Source organism: Meriones unguiculatus, chromosome 1, assembly GCF_030254825.1.
Source record: "Meriones unguiculatus strain TT.TT164.6M chromosome 1, Bangor_MerUng_6.1, whole genome shotgun sequence".
In the NCBI taxonomy this organism is placed as follows: Eukaryota; Metazoa; Chordata; class Mammalia; order Rodentia; family Muridae; genus Meriones; species Meriones unguiculatus.
In genome coordinates, this window is record NC_083349.1 from 6,057,079 (window position 1) to 6,077,730 (window position 20,652).

Consider the following 20,652-nt stretch of genomic DNA (forward strand, 5'->3'; position numbering starts at 1 on the left):
AGATGCTGGAGAGAATGGAGGAGCACGTAGAGGAAGGCTCTGAACTTGGGAAGCAGAAGGTCCTAATTGACAATCCTGCTGACATTGTGGTCATTGCTGCGTATTTCCTGCTGGTCATTGGTGTTGGCTTGTGGGTGAGAAGTTGAAGGGGTTTTAATAGGAAGCTGCCTCTGGGGTGGGTTTGAGGGTAAAGATTTAAGAGACCCCAGAGAGGGGTGGGAGGAGGGTGCTTGGATATTTGAGGGAGAAACCTAGGTCTAGTAGGCAAGCAGATCTTTAATTCTTTGTCTTCAAACCTTCTGGATTGTGCAAAAGAGGGTTGGGGGATCAGTGGGTTTTCATTAAGCTCAGCCTTCTAAATGAAGTCTGTTTCCCTGTCTGCCTGATGGCTGAGCAGGGCCTGGGCTGTTCGGAGCATCTGGGAGCAGGTTAGGGGTGAGGGGATAGACAATCTGGGGAGCAGAGTGCTGGTTAATCTTCAGCCAGAAACAAGGCTGAGGAATGTGGTGAGGAAGCTAATGGAGTTCAGAGATGTGCCCCAATCCCAGTCCCCCCCCCCCCCCCCCCCCCCGTTTCCCAGTCCATGTTCAGAACCAACAGAGGCACAGTTGGTGGCTACTTCCTGGCAGGACGAAGCATGGTGTGGTGGCCGGTGAGAGAGGCTGGGCCGGGGGATGGGAGGGACCCTGGAGGAAGAGCCCAGCTCACCCCCATTTCTGATGCAGGTTGGAGCCTCTCTGTTCGCCAGCAACATCGGCAGCGGTCATTTCGTGGGCCTGGCAGGGACCGGTGCAGCGAGCGGCTTGGCTGTGGCTGGATTTGAGTGGAATGTGAGGTCTTCTTTTCTAGAATAACCCACCCCAGGGGACACTCCTGGAAAGATCACACTGTAGGGAAGCTCCTGGCATGGGGATAGGAACGAGCTGGAACAGCCCAGTTGGGGGGTGAGGTCGGACTGGGAGCAGGGATCACGTGCTTCCAGGCAGCAGGGCACAGGCAGGTCCCGCTCCTGAGTTTCTGTAGCATCAGCATCAGTCCTCGGTGGGCCCTGACCCATGTGCTCCACTCCAAAGTGGGGCAGGAGGTCACAGATGGAGTACCTGCGCCGATGTTCTCTGACGCTGTGGGCATCCCTAGACTGAACTGAAGTTCTTTGTAAGAACAAGGAGACCAAGCCCTGGGCCTGGGTTCACCTTGGAGGGTTGGAGAGATGAGTTTGAGCCTTCCAGCATAAAATTGCTGGGTGGGTGAAGGAGGAAGGGCAGCTCCGCCCAGCAGGTGCTGGGGACCATCTGAAAAGTCTGCACACACAGGTTCATTTGCTAGAGAGGCAGGGAGGGGCGGTAGAGACGTTCCTGGGAGAGATGGACCGGCAACGCCAGGAAGATGCCAAGATTCTGTTCCCTGCCTGCCGGGGCCCAGGCTCCTCCGCTGTAGTCCTCTGGGTCGTGGGTGCGAGGACAGGCCTGCTTAGGACGCTAAGACAGAGTCACCCTGGCTGTCACGTGTTCCCGCAGGCGCTCTTCGTGGTGCTGCTCCTCGGCTGGCTCTTCGTGCCTGTGTATCTGACGGCCGGCGTGATTACCATGCCTCAGTACCTACGAAAGCGCTTTGGCGGGCACCGTATTCGCCTCTACCTGTCGGTGCTCTCGCTTTTTTTGTACATCTTCACCAAGATCTCGGTGAGCACGTGCGGTGGGCAGTACAGACTCTTCGACAGGTAGAACCACCAATGAGTTCTCAGAGACCTCTGGAGGGGGCGGGACCAAGGAGAAGAGCAAGACTCAGCACGAGGGGGAGGGCCTGGAGAGAGCAGGTCTCCAAGGCTGTGGGCAGTGGAAGACTGGGAAGACCAGGCCTTTGAAAAACGGGTGGACTTTCGGGGTGGGGCCACATGGGATGGGTGGTTTCGGGGGCAGGAGGCGGATCTGGGTCGCTGCCGTTGGCGCTGATCTGTGTTTGCTCTCTCCTGAAAGGTGGACATGTTCTCCGGGGCAGTATTCATACAGCAGGCCCTGGGCTGGAACATTTACGCTTCTGTCATTGCCCTCTTGGGCATCACCATGATTTATACTGTGACAGGTGGCTGCACGAGGGAGGCGGTGGGGAGGAGGGGTGCTCAGTGGTGGGAGGAGAGAGCTGGCCTGGAACGGAAGTGGGGGAACAGGCAAGTGGGACAGAGAGATGTGGAAGTGTGACCTAGTCCAAATGGAGTCAGAGCTGTGGAAAACTAAGCGGCTTTCTTCCAGTGTCCCTTGGATTGGATTGAAAGGTCAGACACCCAGCTAGTACTGGGTGAGCCTCCAGAGTGAGAATGAGGGAAAGAATTCAGCAGCGCCTGCCCTTCTTGCATGTCAGAAGAGTTGACTTGGTCAGTCTCCTAGACCTTTGGCTAAATCCAGTGCAGTTCCCCAGGATCCCGGATCATACAGAGAATGGGTAGAGTGGTGCCAAAGTGGGCTTGGAGGCCTACTGCAGGATAGGATGAAAAGGGGGCTGGTCTTGGAGGAATCATCCCCGACCCACTACCCAGGATCCAGTTGAGAGAACAGGCCAAGCAGTGTATTGTGGGAATCTTGCACCACACGGATTCCTGGCTAAGAAAGTATTAAGTCTGTTTTCTGGTGTCCCAATGTACAAGGCTAGCACCAGTTTTTATAAAATTTGTCCTCTAGAATGGGTCCTTTTCTAAGTCTCGAAAACATGGTGCCGGGACCAGCAGCCGTGCTGTCCTCCTGACTCAGGCTTGTTGCAGGGGGCCTGGCAGCACTCATGTACACAGACACCGTGCAGACCTTTGTCATTCTTGCCGGGGCCTTCATCCTCACTGGTTACGGTATGGGCTTACCCCGTGTGGGCAGGACATGGGTCTTTGCTGTCATGGAGCTTTCGGTGTAGGGGCTGGAACCTTGCGTGTCTCTCCATGTGGGTCCTAAGGTGGGCCTTCACACCGGGGTCAGATCCCCTCACGACTTTGCCTGCACAGCTTTCCATGAAGTGGGCGGGTACTCGGGTCTCTTCGACAAATACCTGGGCGCAGTGACTTCCCTGACGGTGTCCACGGATCCAGCTGTTGGCAACATCTCCAGCACCTGCTATCAGCCAAGGCCTGACTCCTACCACCTACTGCGTGACCCCGTGACGGGAGACCTGCCATGGCCTGCACTGCTCCTGGGGCTTACCATCGTCTCCGGCTGGTATTGGTGTAGCGACCAGGTGAGGCCGAGGTGTGGAGCAGTGCGCGCGCACACATGGGATACAGCCCTAATTGCCCTGTGCTGGAGCCAGGCTGAAGGCAGGGCCTGAGCTGGTGGACTCATGCTGGGGAGGACTAAAAAGTCAGAAACCAGCGGGAGGATTGGAGGATGGAGATGGAGGAGGAGCTGGAGGTTGGGTAAGAGCTGGAGTCGGGGTGATGGTTGGTGTTAAGGGGCCATGCAGCATGGAGACGAGGCCTGCGGGGGTGAGCTACAGGGATGACCCGAGGAGCTGGCCGCTTCTCACAGGTAATAGTGCAGCGCTGCCTGGCCGGGAAGAACCTGACTCACATCAAGGCTGGATGCATCTTGTGTGGCTACCTGAAGCTGATGCCCATGTTCCTCATGGTCATGCCCGGCATGATCAGCCGCATTCTTTACCCAGGTAATGTCTGCATCACACCAGGCTCAACGGTCCTGTGTCCCGTCCAGCGCCACCCCCCCCCTCCATTTTGTGCAAAGATCCAAGTGTCTGTCTCTTATACCTGCTACTGCACTAAGACTTGGGAACCTGGCATCTCAGTCCTGCTTCCCACCAGGAGTGCCATCTCTAGAACTCCCAGCTCACCCGAGGCTTCGGCGATCCTAGTTGTTCCTGGCCACCGTGTGGCTTCTTTCTTGCAGATGAAGTGGCATGTGTGGTGCCCGAGGTGTGCAAGCGGGTGTGCGGCACTGAGGTGGGCTGCTCTAACATCGCTTACCCACGGCTTGTTGTGAAGCTCATGCCCAATGGTGAGGGCTGGAAGCGGGTTGCCCTTGGCCTCTTGCCAATCCTTCACTACCCTGAACACGCTAACGGGCCAGCTTGACGGCTCTTGTTGGCCACAGGTCTGCGTGGGCTCATGCTAGCGGTCATGCTGGCCGCCCTCATGTCCTCCCTAGCATCAATCTTTAACAGCAGCAGCACACTTTTCACCATGGACATCTACACGCGTCTGCGGCCTCGTGCAGGTGATAAGGAGCTGCTGCTAGTTGGAAGGTGTGGCCCAGGCCCCCACCCTGCTCCAGGGACACACAGCAGAGGCTAATGGGGAAAGTGGGCGCTCGCTGAAGCCTGTCTTCTGCTGCAGGCTCTGGGTGGTCTTCATCGTGGCAGTGTCGGTGGCCTGGCTGCCGGTCGTGCAGGCAGCTCAGGGCGGGCAGCTCTTCGATTACATCCAGTCCGTCTCCAGCTACCTGGCGCCTCCAGTGTCTGCAGTCTTCGTGCTCGCACTCTTCGTGCCCCGGGTCAATGAGAAGGTGAGAGGGCACGCGCCCGTGAACCGGGGTGACAGGGTCATCCTGGGAAGCTAATGCTGCTTCTCTTACAGGGTGCTTTCTGGGGCCTGGTTGGGGGCCTGCTGATGGGCCTCGCTCGCCTCATACCCGAGTTCTTCTTTGGCACGGGCAGCTGCGTGCGGCCCTCAGCGTGCCCGGCGTTCCTCTGCCGGGTGCACTACCTCTACTTTGCCATTGTGCTCTTCGTGTGCTCCGGCCTCCTCACACTTGTAATCTCCCTGTGCACTGCACCCATTCCTCAAAAGCATGTAAGTGCCAGCCCCCAGAGGAAACGGAAGACCAAACATCAACTGTGTGGGAGGAATGAACCGTTTCTCACCCCTTTAGCCAGTCTGCTTCAAGGAATGCCCGCAGATAGACTCAACATTTCACACCGAGTGTTGGTAGAAGGCAGGGAGTTGAGTACGAGGTTGTATGTCCAGGGCAAGCACATTTACTTAACTAAAGTTTCTGGGAAGCAGAGCAAATGACACAAAAATACATTGTGATCAGAACTTAAGACCAGCCTGAAGAAGTACAATTCTGGGTGTAGACAATTCTTGGGGTAAAGCATTGGAAGTGGAAAGGGCCAATGACTTAATACTGGATGAGGATCTTGGGGTTCAGTGTGGAGGCAAAGGCTACCTTGGAAAGGAGAGTCTGAGTGACCTGAGCCCAAGCAAGTGCACATGCCAGAAGAGGGAGGCTGGGGAGGGCAGCGACAAAGCTGCTGTGCCAGTGTGGACCTGGCGTGGAGGGCACAACTCCCACCTAGTCCCTTCTCCCTAACTCCCCAGCTCCACCGCCTGGTTTACAGTCTCCGACACAGCAAGGAGGAGCGGGAGGACCTGGATGCTCAGGAATTAGAAAGTCCAGCACCTCCCCCTGTGCAGAATGGGTGCCAGGAGCACGCAGTGGGGATCGAAGGTAAGGCACGCCCAGGAGCCTTAGTTTGAAGCTAACTCCCTTCAAACTAACTGTGCACTCGCATTTCTTCCAGAGGTCCAGGCCCCAGCTCCAGGCCCACTCCGCCAGTGCCTGCTCTGGTTCTGCGGGATGAGCAGGAGTGCCTCAGGGAGCCCTCCGCCCACTACTGAGGAGACGGCTGCAGCAACCAGGAGGATAGAGGATATCAGGGAGGATCCCAGCTGGGCTCGGATCGTCAACCTCAATGCCCTGCTCATGATGACGGTAGCTGTGTTCCTCTGGGGCTTTTATGCCTGAAGTCGAATGTGTTGGACACCACGCGCTGCAGCCATGGCATGTCTGCGCCTCACAGACTGAAGGGAGCTCGCTCGCAGTGGATCGTGGAAAGCGGGCGAGAATGTGGCAGGAAGGAACTGGTTCCCTTCCTCTTTACCTGGGGTCCAGCCCATTTGATTGTGTATCACTTCCCACAAGATGGTGACCAACTGGTTGTAGCAGTTTGCCCGTGCAAAAATAAAGCTGCCCTTCCAACATCCTGGTGAAGCCGAAATGTCCTTGTTCAGGGCCCCTGTCCTGGGCTCCGGGCCCCCAGCCGGGCTGCTCATGACACCTTCTTTTCTGGAGATAGAGGCCATGTGGCTCTCCACTCATTCACCTCTAGATGGTGCTTCTCTGTCTTCCAGCCAGCAGCTTGCAGCCCTAGGAAGAGGTCAGAGGATAAGGCAGGGCGGAAGCTCTGGGCTGAGCCTGGGATGGGCTATGTGAGCAGAGGCTCAGGCCGTGCAGCCTTTCACTCTCTATGGGCTCCTCTGCTGGCAGAAAATGGAGCTCAAGTTTCATTTGGGGAGTGAGAAATCAGCCATAGCACATGGAAAAGAGGGAGAATGAAGTAGATGCTTTAAGACTAACTAGGTTTATGGACTACCAATATCAACAGAGTGTCAGAGACCATCCTAAACTCCAATCCTGAAGGTAGGGGGACAGTGACCCAGACTGAAGACCACAGATAAAAGCAGTCCTTTAGCTGGGCTTGGTGGCTCGTGCCTGCAATCCCAGCACTCAGGGAGGCAGAGGCAGACGGATCTTTGTGAGTTCCAGGCTAGCCTGGCCTACGAAGTGAATCCAGGACAGCTAAGGGCTATACAGAGAAACCCTGTCTTGAAAAACAACAACAAAAAGCAGTACTTTCTCTCCCATTCAGGACCCAAGCTTGAAGAACCCAGGGGCTGATGTTACCTTTCAAGAACTTTGGAAACAGTGTGTCCAACACTTGATGTGTCTCCTTGACAAGAATCCAGCTTGCTTTCGTAGGACCTGGTGGGTGTAAAATCAGGGATTCTCACATCCTCAGTAGAACAGATAGCCCACCCTTTCTCACCTCTGCTGTAATCAGCACTAGACCATGCAGCTCTTACCAGCCCGAACCTGGTCCCTCAGCTCCGCTAGCTCTCCTGGAAGTGGTCCATCTTCCTGGAGGGCTCCGAGAACCAGCCCATGAGTGGCAGCCCTTAAAATAGTCTCAGGGCCTGCATCTTGGCTCAGAGCAACCTGTACCTGGTCTGGGAAGACCCAAGGGACAAAGATCAGAAAAGAACTATTTCTCAAATGCCTTCAACCCATCTTTCTGATTCACTCGTCTGCCTGAGGCCATTGTAAACATGGATTCCCCATTCCTTCCTTTCCAACTTCAATTTCAGTTGTTTATTTAGCCAAACTGAAATGCTTAGTTCGAAGTACAATTTCACAGTCGCTCTATGAGGTAATTTCTTTCACCAGTGAAAATTAATGCCTTTAATACAACACAAACAATCGGCAATCCTGAGGACTTGTTTCCCTAACAAGGACTCAAGGTAAGAGACAAAGTGATCTCCAGAGGAGCCAACAGCCATAGTCTTTTTTGAACATGTTACGATGTATAAAGTCCTTTTTACAATCACCCTATTCAATCCTCACAAAAAGCCACAAGTAATAGGGCAACGTAGCTTCCTGTTATAGAGCGGTTCTCAGCTTGTAATGCTGGGACCCTTTACTACAGTTCTTCAAGTTATGGTGACCTCCAACTACAAAATTATTTTCATTGCTACTTCCAAACTGTAATTTTACTACTATTTATAAGTCATACTGTAGCGGTCTGATACACAGGATATCCGATCCTTTAAACCTGCAAAAGTGCTGTTCGACCCACAAACGGGTCACTACCCACAGGTTGAGAACCATTGTTATAGACAGTAAATTCATTAGGGTGTGCACTAAAATTTCGGTTTGGAGCACTCTCTAGGACTCTAGGCAACCTCCAGACTATCCGGGAATTGGAGGCCTGGAGTCATAGAAACTCAGGAGGCTGGAGGAATGCAGCACACTCACTTTGTGACTGGTTCCAGCAAAGGAGGTATGGTTCTTGATGGCCCTCAACCAGCTGCTTCAGCTCAGAGACACTGAGGGAGAGAAGAGCGCACTAGGGCTGGGGAAAGCAAGGCAGGAGGACCCACTTGGTCAAACTGTTGGCTTTAACTCTCCATTTGCCACTGACCTTCTCCTCGCTGCCCTTTTTTTCCTAGCTACTACCTTTACCCCTCTCCCACACCTTCTTCCTTCCTGTATACAGTCCGCCCGGGTGCACCCTTCCTTCATCCGTAAACATCTCTTTTACTGAGATTATTATTTATAGTTTTACATATATACATCATGCGTACTGACCACTTACACCCTCCCACCCTCTTCTCTTCCTTCTCCCACAAATCCCTCTCTCATATTACTGTCCATTTGTTTTGTTTTGTGGCCCCCTGAGATTAGCCAGGGCCTTCTTTATGACCACAGGCTTGGAGCTCAGCAGTGGATACACAACTTCTCACAGAATCCATTAACAGATAAGTGTCCTCTCCCCCTGGCTGGCCAGCTTTGTGTGGACTTAGTGCAGGTGGCTACTGCTGTGCGCTAATGACTGCTGGGTGTACTCTGTGATGCTTAGTTTTTGTCAACTTGATACAACGTAGGGTCACCAGAGAAGAGGGAGCCTCAACCGAAGGCCTGCCCTGAGCAGACTGGCCTGTGGCTATGTCTGTGAGACATTCTCTTGACTGAAAATTGATTTGGGAAGTCCAGCCCACTAAGAGAAACACCATCCATAGGCAGGCAGGCCAGTGTTGCACAAAAAAGCCAGTTAACAGCATGACTTTAGTTTTAGTTCCTGCCCCGACTTCCCTTGATGATTGATTATGACCGGGAACTATAAGCCAAATAAACCCTTTCCTCCCCAGTTGGCTTTGGTCACAGTGTTTATGACAGAAAAATAAAAGTAAAGCAGGTCATACCAGGCATAGAAAATGGCATCTCGGAGCTCTTTGCTCCATCTTCCATCCTTCCTACCCCCAATTCTACCATGCTCTATGAGCCTTGGAGGGGACAGTGTAAGTGACTTGTTTCAGGGGCCACATCTTTCATTTATCCTGCGCATCTTGGTGGCCATGAGTTTCTACATTCACCACCACTCACTGTAAGGAAGCTGAGGGGTGCTTTTGTCGGTGGGCTATATACAGGGTATTTAGAAGGCAGTTTTCTGCTGAAACATATCCACTCTCTTCTGTTCCCTGCTTCCCAACCTAAAACAGGATATACAGTGAGACTTGGCCAAAATCGGTGTATAAATGAAGACAGGAGCGAATGTGGGAAGTGTGTGGAGCAGCAGGTACTGGGCCACTTACCTCGAGACCAAGTGGCGTAAGGGAGCACCCAGGGACAGAGACAGGGACGGCCAGAAACCTGTTGAAAGTTGGAGTCAGGAGGCTCAGGCAGAGGAGAAAGGCTGGGAAACACTGGGACCCAAGACCAAAGGGTTGAGTCACCTGTCCACAATGGCTCCATCTGATTGGCTAAAGCAGGCTCAAGCACCTCTCCCCTCTCAAGGAAGTGCTTTAGGACCAGTTGGAGGCGGCTTTCATTCAAGGTCTCCAGGACGATGGCTCGGACTGCCCGGTAGTTGGCATAGATGTGGAGAGCAGTGAGGAGGATGAAACATCCGAAGCTGAGGCTGGGGCAAGAGAGTGAGGTAGCCAACATACACAGGTAGAGGCTGAGCCGGGCATCTTCGCCCTAGCCTCACTCCTGGCTTACCTTGGGCAATCTGATACCAGAGGAAGCATCAAAAGGCTGACCAGGAGCCCAGCGAGGTTCACCACTGTCTCCTGGAAAATAGAGAAGTTGAACATTAGAGGGCTTCCTGTCAATCCAGGAGGAATGGCCTCTGGTGGGTTTTTTATTATAAACCTTACTGCTTTAGAACCAACTAGTGCTCCCCACCCTGATGGGAGAGCCAACTACATTTTAAATGTTTTGTTGAGTGAGCTGCTATTTAAAAGATGCTGGGGATGTCTCTGCTCAGTAGACACAGGACCCTTAGAACACCCTTGGGACACATCTTTGTTGTTTTCCGTGACTCATCCAAATAACCTACACGGGGCACTCTGGGCTACAGGGCGTTAGAAAAAGTGGGTCCCTCTTAATCGTTTGGTATCCAATACTGGCAAACAAGGGACCCCAGGAAGGCAATGAGCAGGCCTTGACCTTTTGCTTGTGGACCAATGTATCCAGAGTCTTCTAATAGCTGGAATGAAGACACCCTAGGGAAAGAACCCTGCTGCCTGTCCCAATGCATTAGAGAAGAATGCACTGGGGTTCCGAACCATCAGAATTCTAGGGAAAGCTGGTCTTGACAGAGAGGACCCCTGAGGCTCAAGAGCTCTTTCTGCTCCCAGCCTTCCTTGCAAGGAGATAGGCTGTGAGGATAAGGGCTTCATATGGAGTAGTAAAGGAGCGATCAAGGCGGCTGGGTGCTCAGAAGCAGAAAGGGCCTCTGCTTTCGTAGGTAAAGTCAGTCCTAGCAGCCATGTGAGGTTGCAACAATACAACATGAGCATGTGAGCATAGAAACTGGCGTGAAAGGAGCCAGGTTTCAAGGACGACTGGGGTTTTTCTTTATCTTGGCATCATCCAACAAACAGCCACAGAAATAAAAAGGGGTGTGGGGACACAGGAACACACAGTATGGCTGGGTGCTTTTTGGACGCTCCCCAGCTCACTAGCCCACTTCCATTCTTGGTAGACTTTTACCCTTTTAAAATAATCTATTTCTATTCTGTGCCTAACTTAAAGGGTGTGACCTTTTCTCCGTCTTCCCTTCTGGAGGCTGCTGAGACTTTTCACTAACTTGTACTGTGTTTTTCTCTTAAACTCTAATAAAATTATCTTTGGGCTTCCCTCTTAGTCTGTTTCTAAAGTCCTTCACTCATGTGACTAAGAACCCCTAAAAGGAACCTTAGTTTCCCCGGTAACACGTGGGATCCAGGAAGGGGTCCCAAGGAGGTTCCTCGAAAGCCTCAGCTAACTGTTGTCCAAGATTCTCTTTGAAACATTCTGTCTCCAGGCTTTATCTTCTCTTCTGCCTCAGGCCTTGAGGCACACCTAGATGCCTGGTGTACCCACAAACTTGGGAGTTCTGTAGGGGCTGGAGGACTATGATGGCAGAGCCCACTTTAAGGGCCCAGAGCCCAAGTGAGGGTGATGATGACAGAGCCAGCATCTGCTTCCTCATGGGCGTGGCTTTCGACGGTGGTGATGTGGCTACAGGGTATGTGTAGGCAGCAGTGGCAGCCAAATCATGCGGGCAGGAAAAGAAGGCCACTGCCCACAGGGTCCCCAATGACACTGGCAGTCCACTCTGCCAGCATTCATTTACATATCCCAAGCTTCTCTACATTCCCTTTGCCCTCCTCAGCCTTTAAACTTTCTAGACTTCTACCCACCATGAGAAGTGGCTCTGGGCACAGAGGCTGCTATGAGCTCTGTGCCTGACCCCAAGGGTCCAGGCATGCGGGGCCCAGGCAGGTTATCTTTATAGGACTGGAAGTACCACAAAAGCATGTTGCAGCTTTAAATCAAGATCAATTCCATTTAAACAAAATGTTATCTGTATATTCCTAACAATTCTGGTAATGTTTTTGCTTTATAAGATCTATAAAATCAGACTGAGACCATGCCAAATATCTCATTCATAAACAGATTAAGAACTGGATCTCTAGATATTTTTTTGGCAGAAGTGGATTGTATTCATTATAATCTTGATAGTGGTAGACACTGTGTATGTAACAGTTGTTTTTACTTTATGTCTTGTTTATAGTCAATTCACACTCAGATGGTCCTTTGAAACTCTTAACTTCTGGCCTGAAAGTTTACAAGAGTAGGAGCCCCAAACTCCCCCGCACCCTGCTGTATGCAATGCCGTCCTCCCCAGTTTCTCTCCTCTTGTTCCTGCTTTTGGTCTCTGCTCATGAAGAAGAGGTTGTGACATCTCCCGGGCGTCCCCACCACCATAGATAGAGTCCTTGTAGGACCTTACTGCCTACAGCTTTGAGTGCTGGTACCTGCAGGTGTCTCCCAGCTTACATTTCTGTTCTCTACAGGGACAGTTCTAAGCGGGGACAGGGCTTACAGTCTGGGGTTCTAAAGAGTGGCACCAGTAAAGGGTAATTCCAGAAGTGGGTGGTAATATGGCAACTTGTGGGTCCTGAGCCCTGATGCTCAGGAAACTGAAGTCTCTGCAGCTGAGATCACTCTGGAATCTACTGGTTCACCTCTCAGATGTTTTCTCTGTAACAGGAAAACATTTATTCCCAAGCAAAATGATCCTAGAGGTAAAATCCAAACAGAAAACCGCACCCACTGTACTTTTAACCCACACTCTTTTAAAACAAAGAGCTTAAACCATTCGGTTTTTGGTTCTCTCTATTTCTGTTTACTTTTTAGAGAGTCTTAGAGACTGGATTCAACTTCAGCACAGGAGATACTTCCAAGATGCCGGCAGCAGGGATCCGGTGGTCTGGGATGAGAGAGGGAGGAAGAGGTTGGGGAGGGGAACAAACCACTGTTTCTATTTCTTTGGGGGCTACACTTAGGGGCTTATCCCCAGGGGGTTTAGGTAGCTGAAGACAGGATGCTTGGTCTCGGGCCCAGAGTGTGTTCCCAAGGCTCTTGTGAGGCAGCAAGCACAGGAGGTACTTCAGCGTGCAGGGCTCCCACTTGGTTTTGGTTTATGCTTGTCTGTCTCTTGTTATAATGCACTCAATAGCCTGGCTCCTTCACCTGCACGCACTGCGCACTCCATCCTGCTCCAAACACTGCAGCTAACGTCCTTAAAGAATGAAGATTTTGTTTTGTTAAAGTTTCTACTAAATGTGACAGGTTTCACATTCTAACTAAAGAACTGACTCTTAAGCCAGGTTCATTAAAAAAAAAAAAGAAGAAGAAGAAGAAGAAGAAGAAAGAAAAAAAAAAACCCTGTCTCTGTTGAGCCTCTCTGATATATCCACCAATGTATTTTAAACTTGCCTTGATACATATCTTTCTTTATTCTGTAAAACTATAAAAACTTCATAAAGTTGCTTCCATGTTGGGACATGGAATTTGGAGCAACCTAGTTCTGTGTTCCTGGGCTATGGTTACTTAGAATGGCTCCAGAATAAATTATCTCTTGTTTCCTTTAAGATGACAGCTGTGGCTTTTAACTCGACAATGTCTGCCTTTCCTCACCCTGGCATCAGCTGACAGAGTATGTGAAATGAAGCCCGCAAGCACACACGGGCGGGGCCGTGACGACCGCACACTGTACACCCACACTGTACACCCTGCGGGCTGGGTGCTCTCTGGACTCTTTCCCTAGCTTGTGTGAGCCACCTACATTCTTGGGAGGGCTTTCTCCTTTTTTTTAAAAGCTATTTCTTTCCATGCCTAACTTAAAGGGTGTTAACCTTTCTCTATTCCTCCTCCCAGAGGCTGCTGGGATTTCTGCCTAACCTATCTCTTACACTAACTACTCCTGACCTTTCTTCTGAGCGTTATGTCTCAGGCAGTCCACATGTCCAGAAGTGAGCACACTGGACTATCGACACATCCTGGTGCTGAGATAAAAGCCAGCATTCCTCAGGACCTCGTAACACAGGTTTTCTGTTCTCAAAAGGAATCACTTCCCCGCTTCTGGCAGAGGGGACACATGGCTCTCCACTGACATTCAGCCGTGGGTGGCACCTCAAGTCCACGCTAACCTCCAGGCTCCTTAGTCCCTACTCACAAGTGCTTGCTATACATTTCAAAGCCCCTGCACTAGCATCCTCCCCACTCCTGCCACTCTCTACTCCCCCTCCTGCTATCTTTCTAGTCTCTATCTCTTGCTATCTCCACTATTCTTTCCTGCTCTCTCACCTGTCTTGAAAATAGCCCTGGCTCTGTCCATTCTGCTGGCCATGTCCAGTCTACTTCCTCTCTCTTTGTTCCGGACTCTCCCAGATGTCTCTGGATATTCTCTCTCTTATTTACCTATAATAAAAACCTTCCTCCAATAATAAAGCAGTTGTTTTAGTAGTTTTTTCACTGTGCCCCTTCACATACACAGTCTTTTCTATATTCTTGGATTAATGAGTCTAAGAACCACCAAAGAAAACCACTTTGCCTGGAAACAAGCAAAAAGGAGGGGCTGGTTATGGGACTGAGCGAGTGGTCATAGCCCTTATAAGGCATTCTGCCTCACTGAGGAAGCACTACAGAAGCAAAGCTTGGAGCTCAGGCAGGATGGGGGTCCAGGGAGAGCAAACAGGAGAAGCTGGGAGGTGCTGGAGAGAAGGGCCTGGCTTCTACTTACTTGATTTAGTTCAACCATTTCCTGAGAGGAGGGACTTGCCCAAGGGTGGACTTTGAGCCTTTCTGCACTTGGTCACAATGGGCACAATAACATTGTAAGGACAATGAGTTCATGGAGAGGACACACTGGCATGTGACTACTGCTTTACAAATATTAGGAGTACTGAGCAAAACAATGTGAGACTAGGCAGAACAGGACTGGATAGAATGGGTTCTTAACCTGATTCAGTGTCAACCATTACAACAAGGAATAAACAAGTAAACAGCAACAGAATCAACCCTTCACATTCCTGGGACCTGACCAGGCCTTCCGTTCCTCATCTGTCTGACAGAGATAACAGACTCCACAGGGTGGCTGTGAATTAAAGGATGAAACCCAGAGAGTACTTGGCACAGAAGTTCGGGGGACAGTCTCGCACCTGTGGAGTTCAGTCTTCGGGATGCCCCTCCCAGCCCCGTTCTGCCCGATTCCCTCAGTCAGAAGAGGCTCCTGGGCCAGAGGACCTTCCAAACTACTAAGTGAGGCCTCTGGCTGGCGACCCTAACAGCCTCAACTTGCCAACTGTGACCGGGACATCCAGCTCCCAGGGAGGGATATGGCCTACAGAGGGCAAAGGTTCGCTCTTGGTCACAGAGGCAGTGAGCAGGGGCTGCCATCATCTTGAACTTCTCTCCAAGACTGCGCAGTCAGATCTGACCCCACCCCTGAGGGACAGCAGGGGCACTGCAGTTCTCCCTGTACGTGCCCTCCTCACCTTCTTCCCAGGGGCTCTCAGAGACCTCTTTCCATACTTGTAAGCTGTGGCCTGCCCTCCCCCCTCCCTCCCCCTCCCCTCCCCCCACTTCCAGTGTTTGATGCATACCTGGCTACTGTCCTTGGCTGACACATCAGCCATGTTGTTTCTTCGGGCCTGATGCATAGTCAGTGCAGCTCGAGTGGCCCCACCAGCCACACCCACAATGCACTGGGCAGGAAAAAGAGAAGAGTGAGGGTCAGAGCAGCCAACTGCTGTGGAAACACAGACCCTTCTGTGGGTGAGCACATAACTCACAGCAGCCAGAGAAAAGCAGGTCTCTGGTGACACCTCCCCTCCAGCAAACACCAAACCCAGCCCTTGGCTTTTAGTTCTTCCTTCCATGACTGTAGGCACATGTTCCCTACCTTGTTCCAAGAGAAACGAAAGTCTTTGCCTGCCACCACCGCCCTGTGACCCCGACTATAAGGAATTCCAACTTCCTTTCCCCAAAGACCTTTTCTTGTCCTCTTTGAATCAGGGTCTTGCTATGCAACCTAGGCCACCCTAGAACTTGGAGCAGTCGTGACTCAGAGTCCAGAATGCTAGGCTCACAGGTGTATGCCCCTGCAGAGATCTTCCGCAAGCCATACCTCCCCTCTCCAGCTTCTCCCTGACTGAACGATGAGGTCCAGGTGGGTCTCCACCTTCCCGCTTCCATTCTACTCATAATCCTTTCTTCCTCCTGGCCAGGTGAGCTCCACTTAGCCCGTCAGGCTGATCCAAGCTTACTCCAGCGGCCCTGGATTAAGGCCCTTGCATCTCTCCTGAGATCTCTAGATAGCAAAGGCCATCAGCTAGAGCTACTGCTAACTTTGTTCATCAAGTCTCTTCCAGGTGACAGACACAGACCAATATGCTGTGATAAAACCAGACAGTTTCTTGATGGAACTTATGTACAGCTATAAAGGTGAAGGAACTAATTTGTTCACAATCAGGAGAAATGTGGTACAAGATGAGGCTTGAGTGGCTGCCGGGGAGCAGTATGGTTCTGAGTAGAACCTCGAAGTCTTTAAGGTCCCCAAAGAACAATGGGTCAGATAAATAACCTAATTAGATTGCCACCTTTACTAGTTTTTTATTAAAATATGTATTTACTGTGTATGTTGGCATGTGTGCGACGATGCATGCATGGAGGTTGGAGGAGAACTTGTAGGAGTCCCTGCTTTCCTTCCACCATGTTGGTTCCAGAAACTGAGCTCACATTGGTAGTCGCCACCTTGCTGGTCCACTGACTTCCACTTTCTGAGAGCTGGGCTGGGTTAAGGACTAAAGAGGGATCAGACCACCTAGGGAAGAACTGCTCCAGCAGAGGTGCTGACAAGGAGACAGGCAGAGCGGATGGAAAGGAGGAGGAAAATTGCGAAGAACGGCAGGTAACAGCTGATGCTGAGGAGGTATGGACGACAGCCACCTTCTACTGCTGCAGCTGTGGATGGAGCACTGGCCACAGAGACTGAAACTCTGTCGACAGTGATCTTCAGGAGAAAGACCATGCCTTGTTCTAGCACAGTATTTGACACACTTGGGCTAGCTCGCTGCAGAATTTGAAAGACACAATCCTCAGTCCACAGCTATAACAGTGTTTCTCTCGGGGGTTTCCTACCTTGGTAACAAAAGCAGGGGTGAAGGGTAAAGTGTGTGCAGCATTTACTGCTAAACAGAAAGACTGCTTTACCCTGCCTGGTGACAAGATGCTGCTTGGATGTGGTGTTACAGACAGGCCTGTGAGATGTACTCAGTCTTGGAGCTTCACTGTGTTCCACATCCCTGACAGCAGTGGGCTTTTCTTCCTGACCTCGCTAGGCTGTTTCCCCACCCGAAGGAGCTGTGAGCCCCCATCACAGAAGGAAAGCTTTCATTTGCTTCAGGGGTAATTTGTGGTATTGCTGTGTGTGGCTGCTTGGTCCAGAACACCCTCGCTCCAGCATAAAGTCCTCTCCTTCTTCAGGACTCAGCTTAGGTGGGGCCTTTCTACATCTCCAGACCACTCCCCACTGGTATACCCAGAACTGTAACCCCATAAATATTTGTGTAATTATGTGTCATTTCTTTTAAAGATGGGAGAGTTTGTGGCCTGTGTCATCCATGCAGGGGACATTACAAAGATGTTGTACTTAAGAATGAAAAGTAGCAGGAAGCTAGCCCCACACCGTGGTGTTGGAGTGATCCTTCACCTCTCATCTCAGAGCGCCCTCACCAGTATGTGTTCCAACATGGCCTTGCCCTGGCTGGCTGAGGTATGAGGACTGTCTGGTCAAAGGAGGATCAGAAAACTTGTCTGTGTCTGAGCAGAAACATAGGAACTTTGCCCCGTCTTTTTGAAGTGCCTTCAGTACAGGCCCAAGTAAGCCACACACAGCATCGTGAAGGATAGAAGTGCCCCAGATGTGGGTACCTTGGCTAGGTTGCTGGTACTGACAGTCATAGTGAAAAAGACTGGATACATGGGAGCCATAATCTCTAGGAACATGGCTAGATCATTGAGGATGTCAGCAAAGAGCCTAGGGAAAGGAGCAGAGGTTAGAGGTCATAAACAAGAGACTTTACCACAGGTTTCTCTCTCCCTCCTCATCCTCTCCCCTCTCTCCCATCCCTTCTCACCTCCACTGCTTTGCATTACAGTCCAATTTGCTCCTGTCGGGGATAAGAAGTTGTTGCAATTTAGAATGAAGAGAAAATGCTGTGGGCTATAAGGGATCTAGGTCATGGTGAGGTCTTAAGGGCTCAGGGTAGAAACAAAGCGAAGGGACTCTGGTCAGCTCAGGTATGGCGAGCATGGCTCTGGCAGGCCTTGCCCTCCTCCCCCATTCCCCCTGCCTTGCTAAAAACCATTAGACTACATTCCTAAAGTTAACCACCAAGGTCTATTCCCTTATTTGGACACTTTCTCCTCCTGAGGATGACTACCATCAAAAGCCCCCTTTGGCTTTTTAAACATGCCCAGTTAAAACGAAACACCTCATTCTAACATGGGGTTTCCCCTTTTATCTTTATAAACCACCATTTGCCTAAGGGCCACATCTGTCTCCCCTCTATCCAGAGGCAGTCCTTTGTCTCCAGCACAAACACCCCTGTGACCTCCCTCTTTGCTCCTTTCCCGTCTCCCTAATCCTCTATCTCTTGTCTTTGTCTCCTATTCCCTGCCCTTTGTCTCTCTGGGACAAATAAATCCCCTTTGTGCTGAGAACTTGGTCTTGGGGTCCTGAGGAGATATAGTTCCTTACATATACTTTCAGCCAGACAGCTGTGACCCTGGCACTGCTAGATCACAAACCCTCTAGCTGTTTTTCACTGTCCCAGAAATTGAGTCATGCCCTCTTGCACCTCTATGATAACGGCTATTAAGAAAGGATTTACCAGCTCAGCTGCAAAATAAGTTCAGGGCCCTGTCTAGTGCTGGCTCCATCGTCCTTAGCAACAGACTGGGCTCAACTACATCACATGGTGTGGAACTTGCTCCCACGCCTGTGAAAATCTACAAAAGTCAGATCTCTGTTTGGGAGATTTGAAGGTTTTTCCTTTTGGCTCCCCTCATTACACTATGCTATCATCTCTCCTCACCTAGCTTCTCTCTGGGTTTTGAAGGGAAGGTCTTCAGTTGGGGCCCCACCATACTGTCCTTGGCAGATGTCATATCCTTCCTAATTGGTCTCCTACCGCAAGACAGGAAGCTCTCCCTCAAGATGAAGCTCTCCTGAAAGGTAATTCTGCATCTGCCTCTCTGACCAGTGATTTGTTCCAACAGTCACTGCCTCTGAAAAATGATCCTTAGCTGGGACAACCATCAGTCAGTGCTGAGTATCTGCCCCTTCCTGGGTCCAAGGAATCCTGTTTATTGCCAGTCTCTCTGAAGAGGCTATTCCTGGACCATTCTCCTTTTCTACTCACTTCTTCAAAATACTAGGACAAAGTCCCTACTCTTGGGACTGCTTAATATCAAATTTGGTGTATCTGCAGGTTACAGATGGCTAGCCCAGGCTCTCTTGCTCACAGAGCAATGGGTAGGTGGGGAGGAAGACCAAGAGAAATGGCTGGGCTCCAATATCCAGGCCTAGGAGATTTCTACACCACTGTGGATGGCTATCTCTTCTGCCTCCATTCTACAGTTATTCTCTGGTGCATGCATAAACACCTAAGGCAGTTTCGCTAAGAACTCAGTGTTAGGAGACGATGCAGTGTAGTCCAGCCCAGAATTTGCATCATTAGTTCCGGATCATATTCTGGAGTCTCCCAGGGAGACAAGGGAGTCCTTCCAGGCAAGGTATATTATGCACAGCAGTGTTGCTGAGCACATGGGCACTCTTCATACCTAACCAGCCTGGTGCTACGGAGAGAGGAAAGGGTTCAGTCCCACCCCAGCATTACAGAGCGAGTAATAACTGAGAAGACAATTTCCCGACTCTATGTGTATTTGCATCTTAAAAGGCATCTTTGTCAACTTCTTTTGAATTTGGGGAGTTGAACCCAAGGCCTTCCCATGGCCTTCCCACACTTACATCTCTAAGACGTTCAATCTTACCCGAAAAGCTTATGGGGATTGGAGATACAAAATGTAAGTGGGACACAAAATGTTAAGCACTTTGCATTTTTTTTTTCACTGAACTTTCTTTAGCAAATAAAGACTCCTATTATTGCTGACGCCACTGGAAGTGCTACTAGAATCAGCTGACGAGGAAGAGAGACAAACTTACCCCTTCCACCAGGCAAAGATGATGCGGCCCAACATACCAGTTGAATCTGTGGATGGGAAGAAGGTGTCAGTAAGGGCAAGGAATGAACCCAGGAACTGCAGGGCAAGACAGACACTGGCACCGAACTGGCTGATTCACTTCAGGTCATGCTGCACTTGGGAGAACATCTGGTGTGACAAATTCTAGACAGATTTAATACTGAGGGTTCGCTGAGGTCAGCAGCTTTTCACCGTGTACAAAGCAGACAAGAAATACTGTTTGCAGCATCATTAGACAGGCTGTCCAAGAACTGAGCTGATGCTGTTAACAGCAGGAAAACCCTGAGATAATGTGAATGCTTGGAGCTAAGGGTATAATCTTGGTAGATTTACTCAGTGGTAGATTAGACAGTGGAGAAAACCACATGAGCCAAGTGTTCACACCAACGTGCTTAGGATTCTAATCTTGTGTGAGAGACTGACTCCTAGAAACTACGCTCAGCACAATACGCTCTTCCGGAGGCTCTACAACCGCGGCACTGAGGCATACACGGCTAGCGGGCACAACTGTTCAAAAGTTTGTCTAGTCTATAGCTGTTTCTGTAACAGAAAGGTAGAACCGAGCAGCTTTGCAAAATTGTCTGACCCATCAAACATCTGCGAATTCAGCCTGCCCCTACGGAGGGAGAGCATCCATGAGGCCTAGCAGGAGGATTACAAGGAAGGGATGTTTTAGAATCAGACAGCTGGGAGAGACTCCCAGGGTAGCACCGGAAAGGACACAGATGGGGTGGGGGACTCTATCTTGCTTGAGCTTGAGGGCAGAGACCCTCAGACAGAGAATGCAAAGAGAAGCTGATACTTGCACAGCCTCCAGGCTTGTGTGCCTTCCACCAGACACGCTGAGCCTTGGGCTTCAGGGTTACTGCGAAGAGCTCTCACAGACACCTGAAGTGACAACTCCCACACCCAGCAGTGTTGGGAAGGATCATTCTACTTCATGGGCAAAGCAACTGGATCTCGAAGAAAATATATGAACAAACTTTATATCAACTATATC

At 50.7% G+C, this 20,652-nt stretch overlaps 2 protein-coding genes across 3 annotated transcripts in view; one reads left to right on the forward strand and one right to left on the reverse strand.

Moving 5' to 3' along the window:
- Positions 1-5,974, forward strand: Slc5a2 (solute carrier family 5 member 2). The gene is made up of 14 exons (XM_021657892.2): positions 1-134; positions 581-652; positions 726-830; positions 1,518-1,682; positions 1,977-2,082; positions 2,756-2,836; positions 2,987-3,216; positions 3,507-3,642; positions 3,882-3,989; positions 4,086-4,236; positions 4,328-4,496; positions 4,568-4,783; positions 5,312-5,441; positions 5,515-5,974. Exons 1-14 carry the CDS (start codon positions 3-5, stop codon positions 5,736-5,738), a joined length of 2,025 nt encoding a protein of 674 aa, XP_021513567.1. The 5' UTR covers positions 1-2; the 3' UTR covers positions 5,739-5,974.
- The window catches only part of Rusf1 (RUS family member 1), a 25,856-nt gene continuing 10,149 nt past the window's right edge, over positions 4,946-20,652 (reverse strand). For both annotated transcript variants that reach the window (XM_021657894.2, XM_060380741.1), the window contains 11 exons: positions 19,615-19,660; positions 17,525-17,557; positions 17,319-17,424; positions 14,990-15,091; positions 9,552-9,622; positions 9,284-9,468; positions 9,143-9,200; positions 7,806-7,876; positions 6,857-7,000; positions 6,678-6,755; positions 4,946-6,140 (listed from right to left, as the gene is read on the reverse strand). In XM_021657894.2, the coding sequence (XP_021513569.1) occupies positions 6,043-6,140; positions 6,678-6,755; positions 6,857-7,000; positions 7,806-7,876; positions 9,143-9,200; positions 9,284-9,468; positions 9,552-9,622; positions 14,990-15,091; positions 17,319-17,424; positions 17,525-17,557; positions 19,615-19,660 (992 nt within the window). In that variant the 3' untranslated portion in view covers positions 4,946-6,042. The remainder of the gene's footprint in view (positions 6,141-6,677; positions 6,756-6,856; positions 7,001-7,805; positions 7,877-9,142; positions 9,201-9,283; positions 9,469-9,551; positions 9,623-14,989; positions 15,092-17,318; positions 17,425-17,524; positions 17,558-19,614; positions 19,661-20,652) is intronic.

Coding starts and splice junctions, on each gene's coding strand:
- Slc5a2 (XM_021657892.2), top strand. CDS start 3: ATGCTGGAGAGAATGGAGGAGCACGTAGAGGAAGGCTCTGAACTTGGG. Junction 3,217..3,506: donor GGTATTGGTGTAGCGACCAG/GTGAGGCCGAGG, acceptor CGCTTCTCACAG/GTAATAGTGCAGCGCTGCCT. Junction 4,237..4,327: donor GAGCTGCTGCTAGTTGGAAG/GTGTGGCCCAGG, acceptor CTTCTGCTGCAG/GCTCTGGGTGGTCTTCATCG.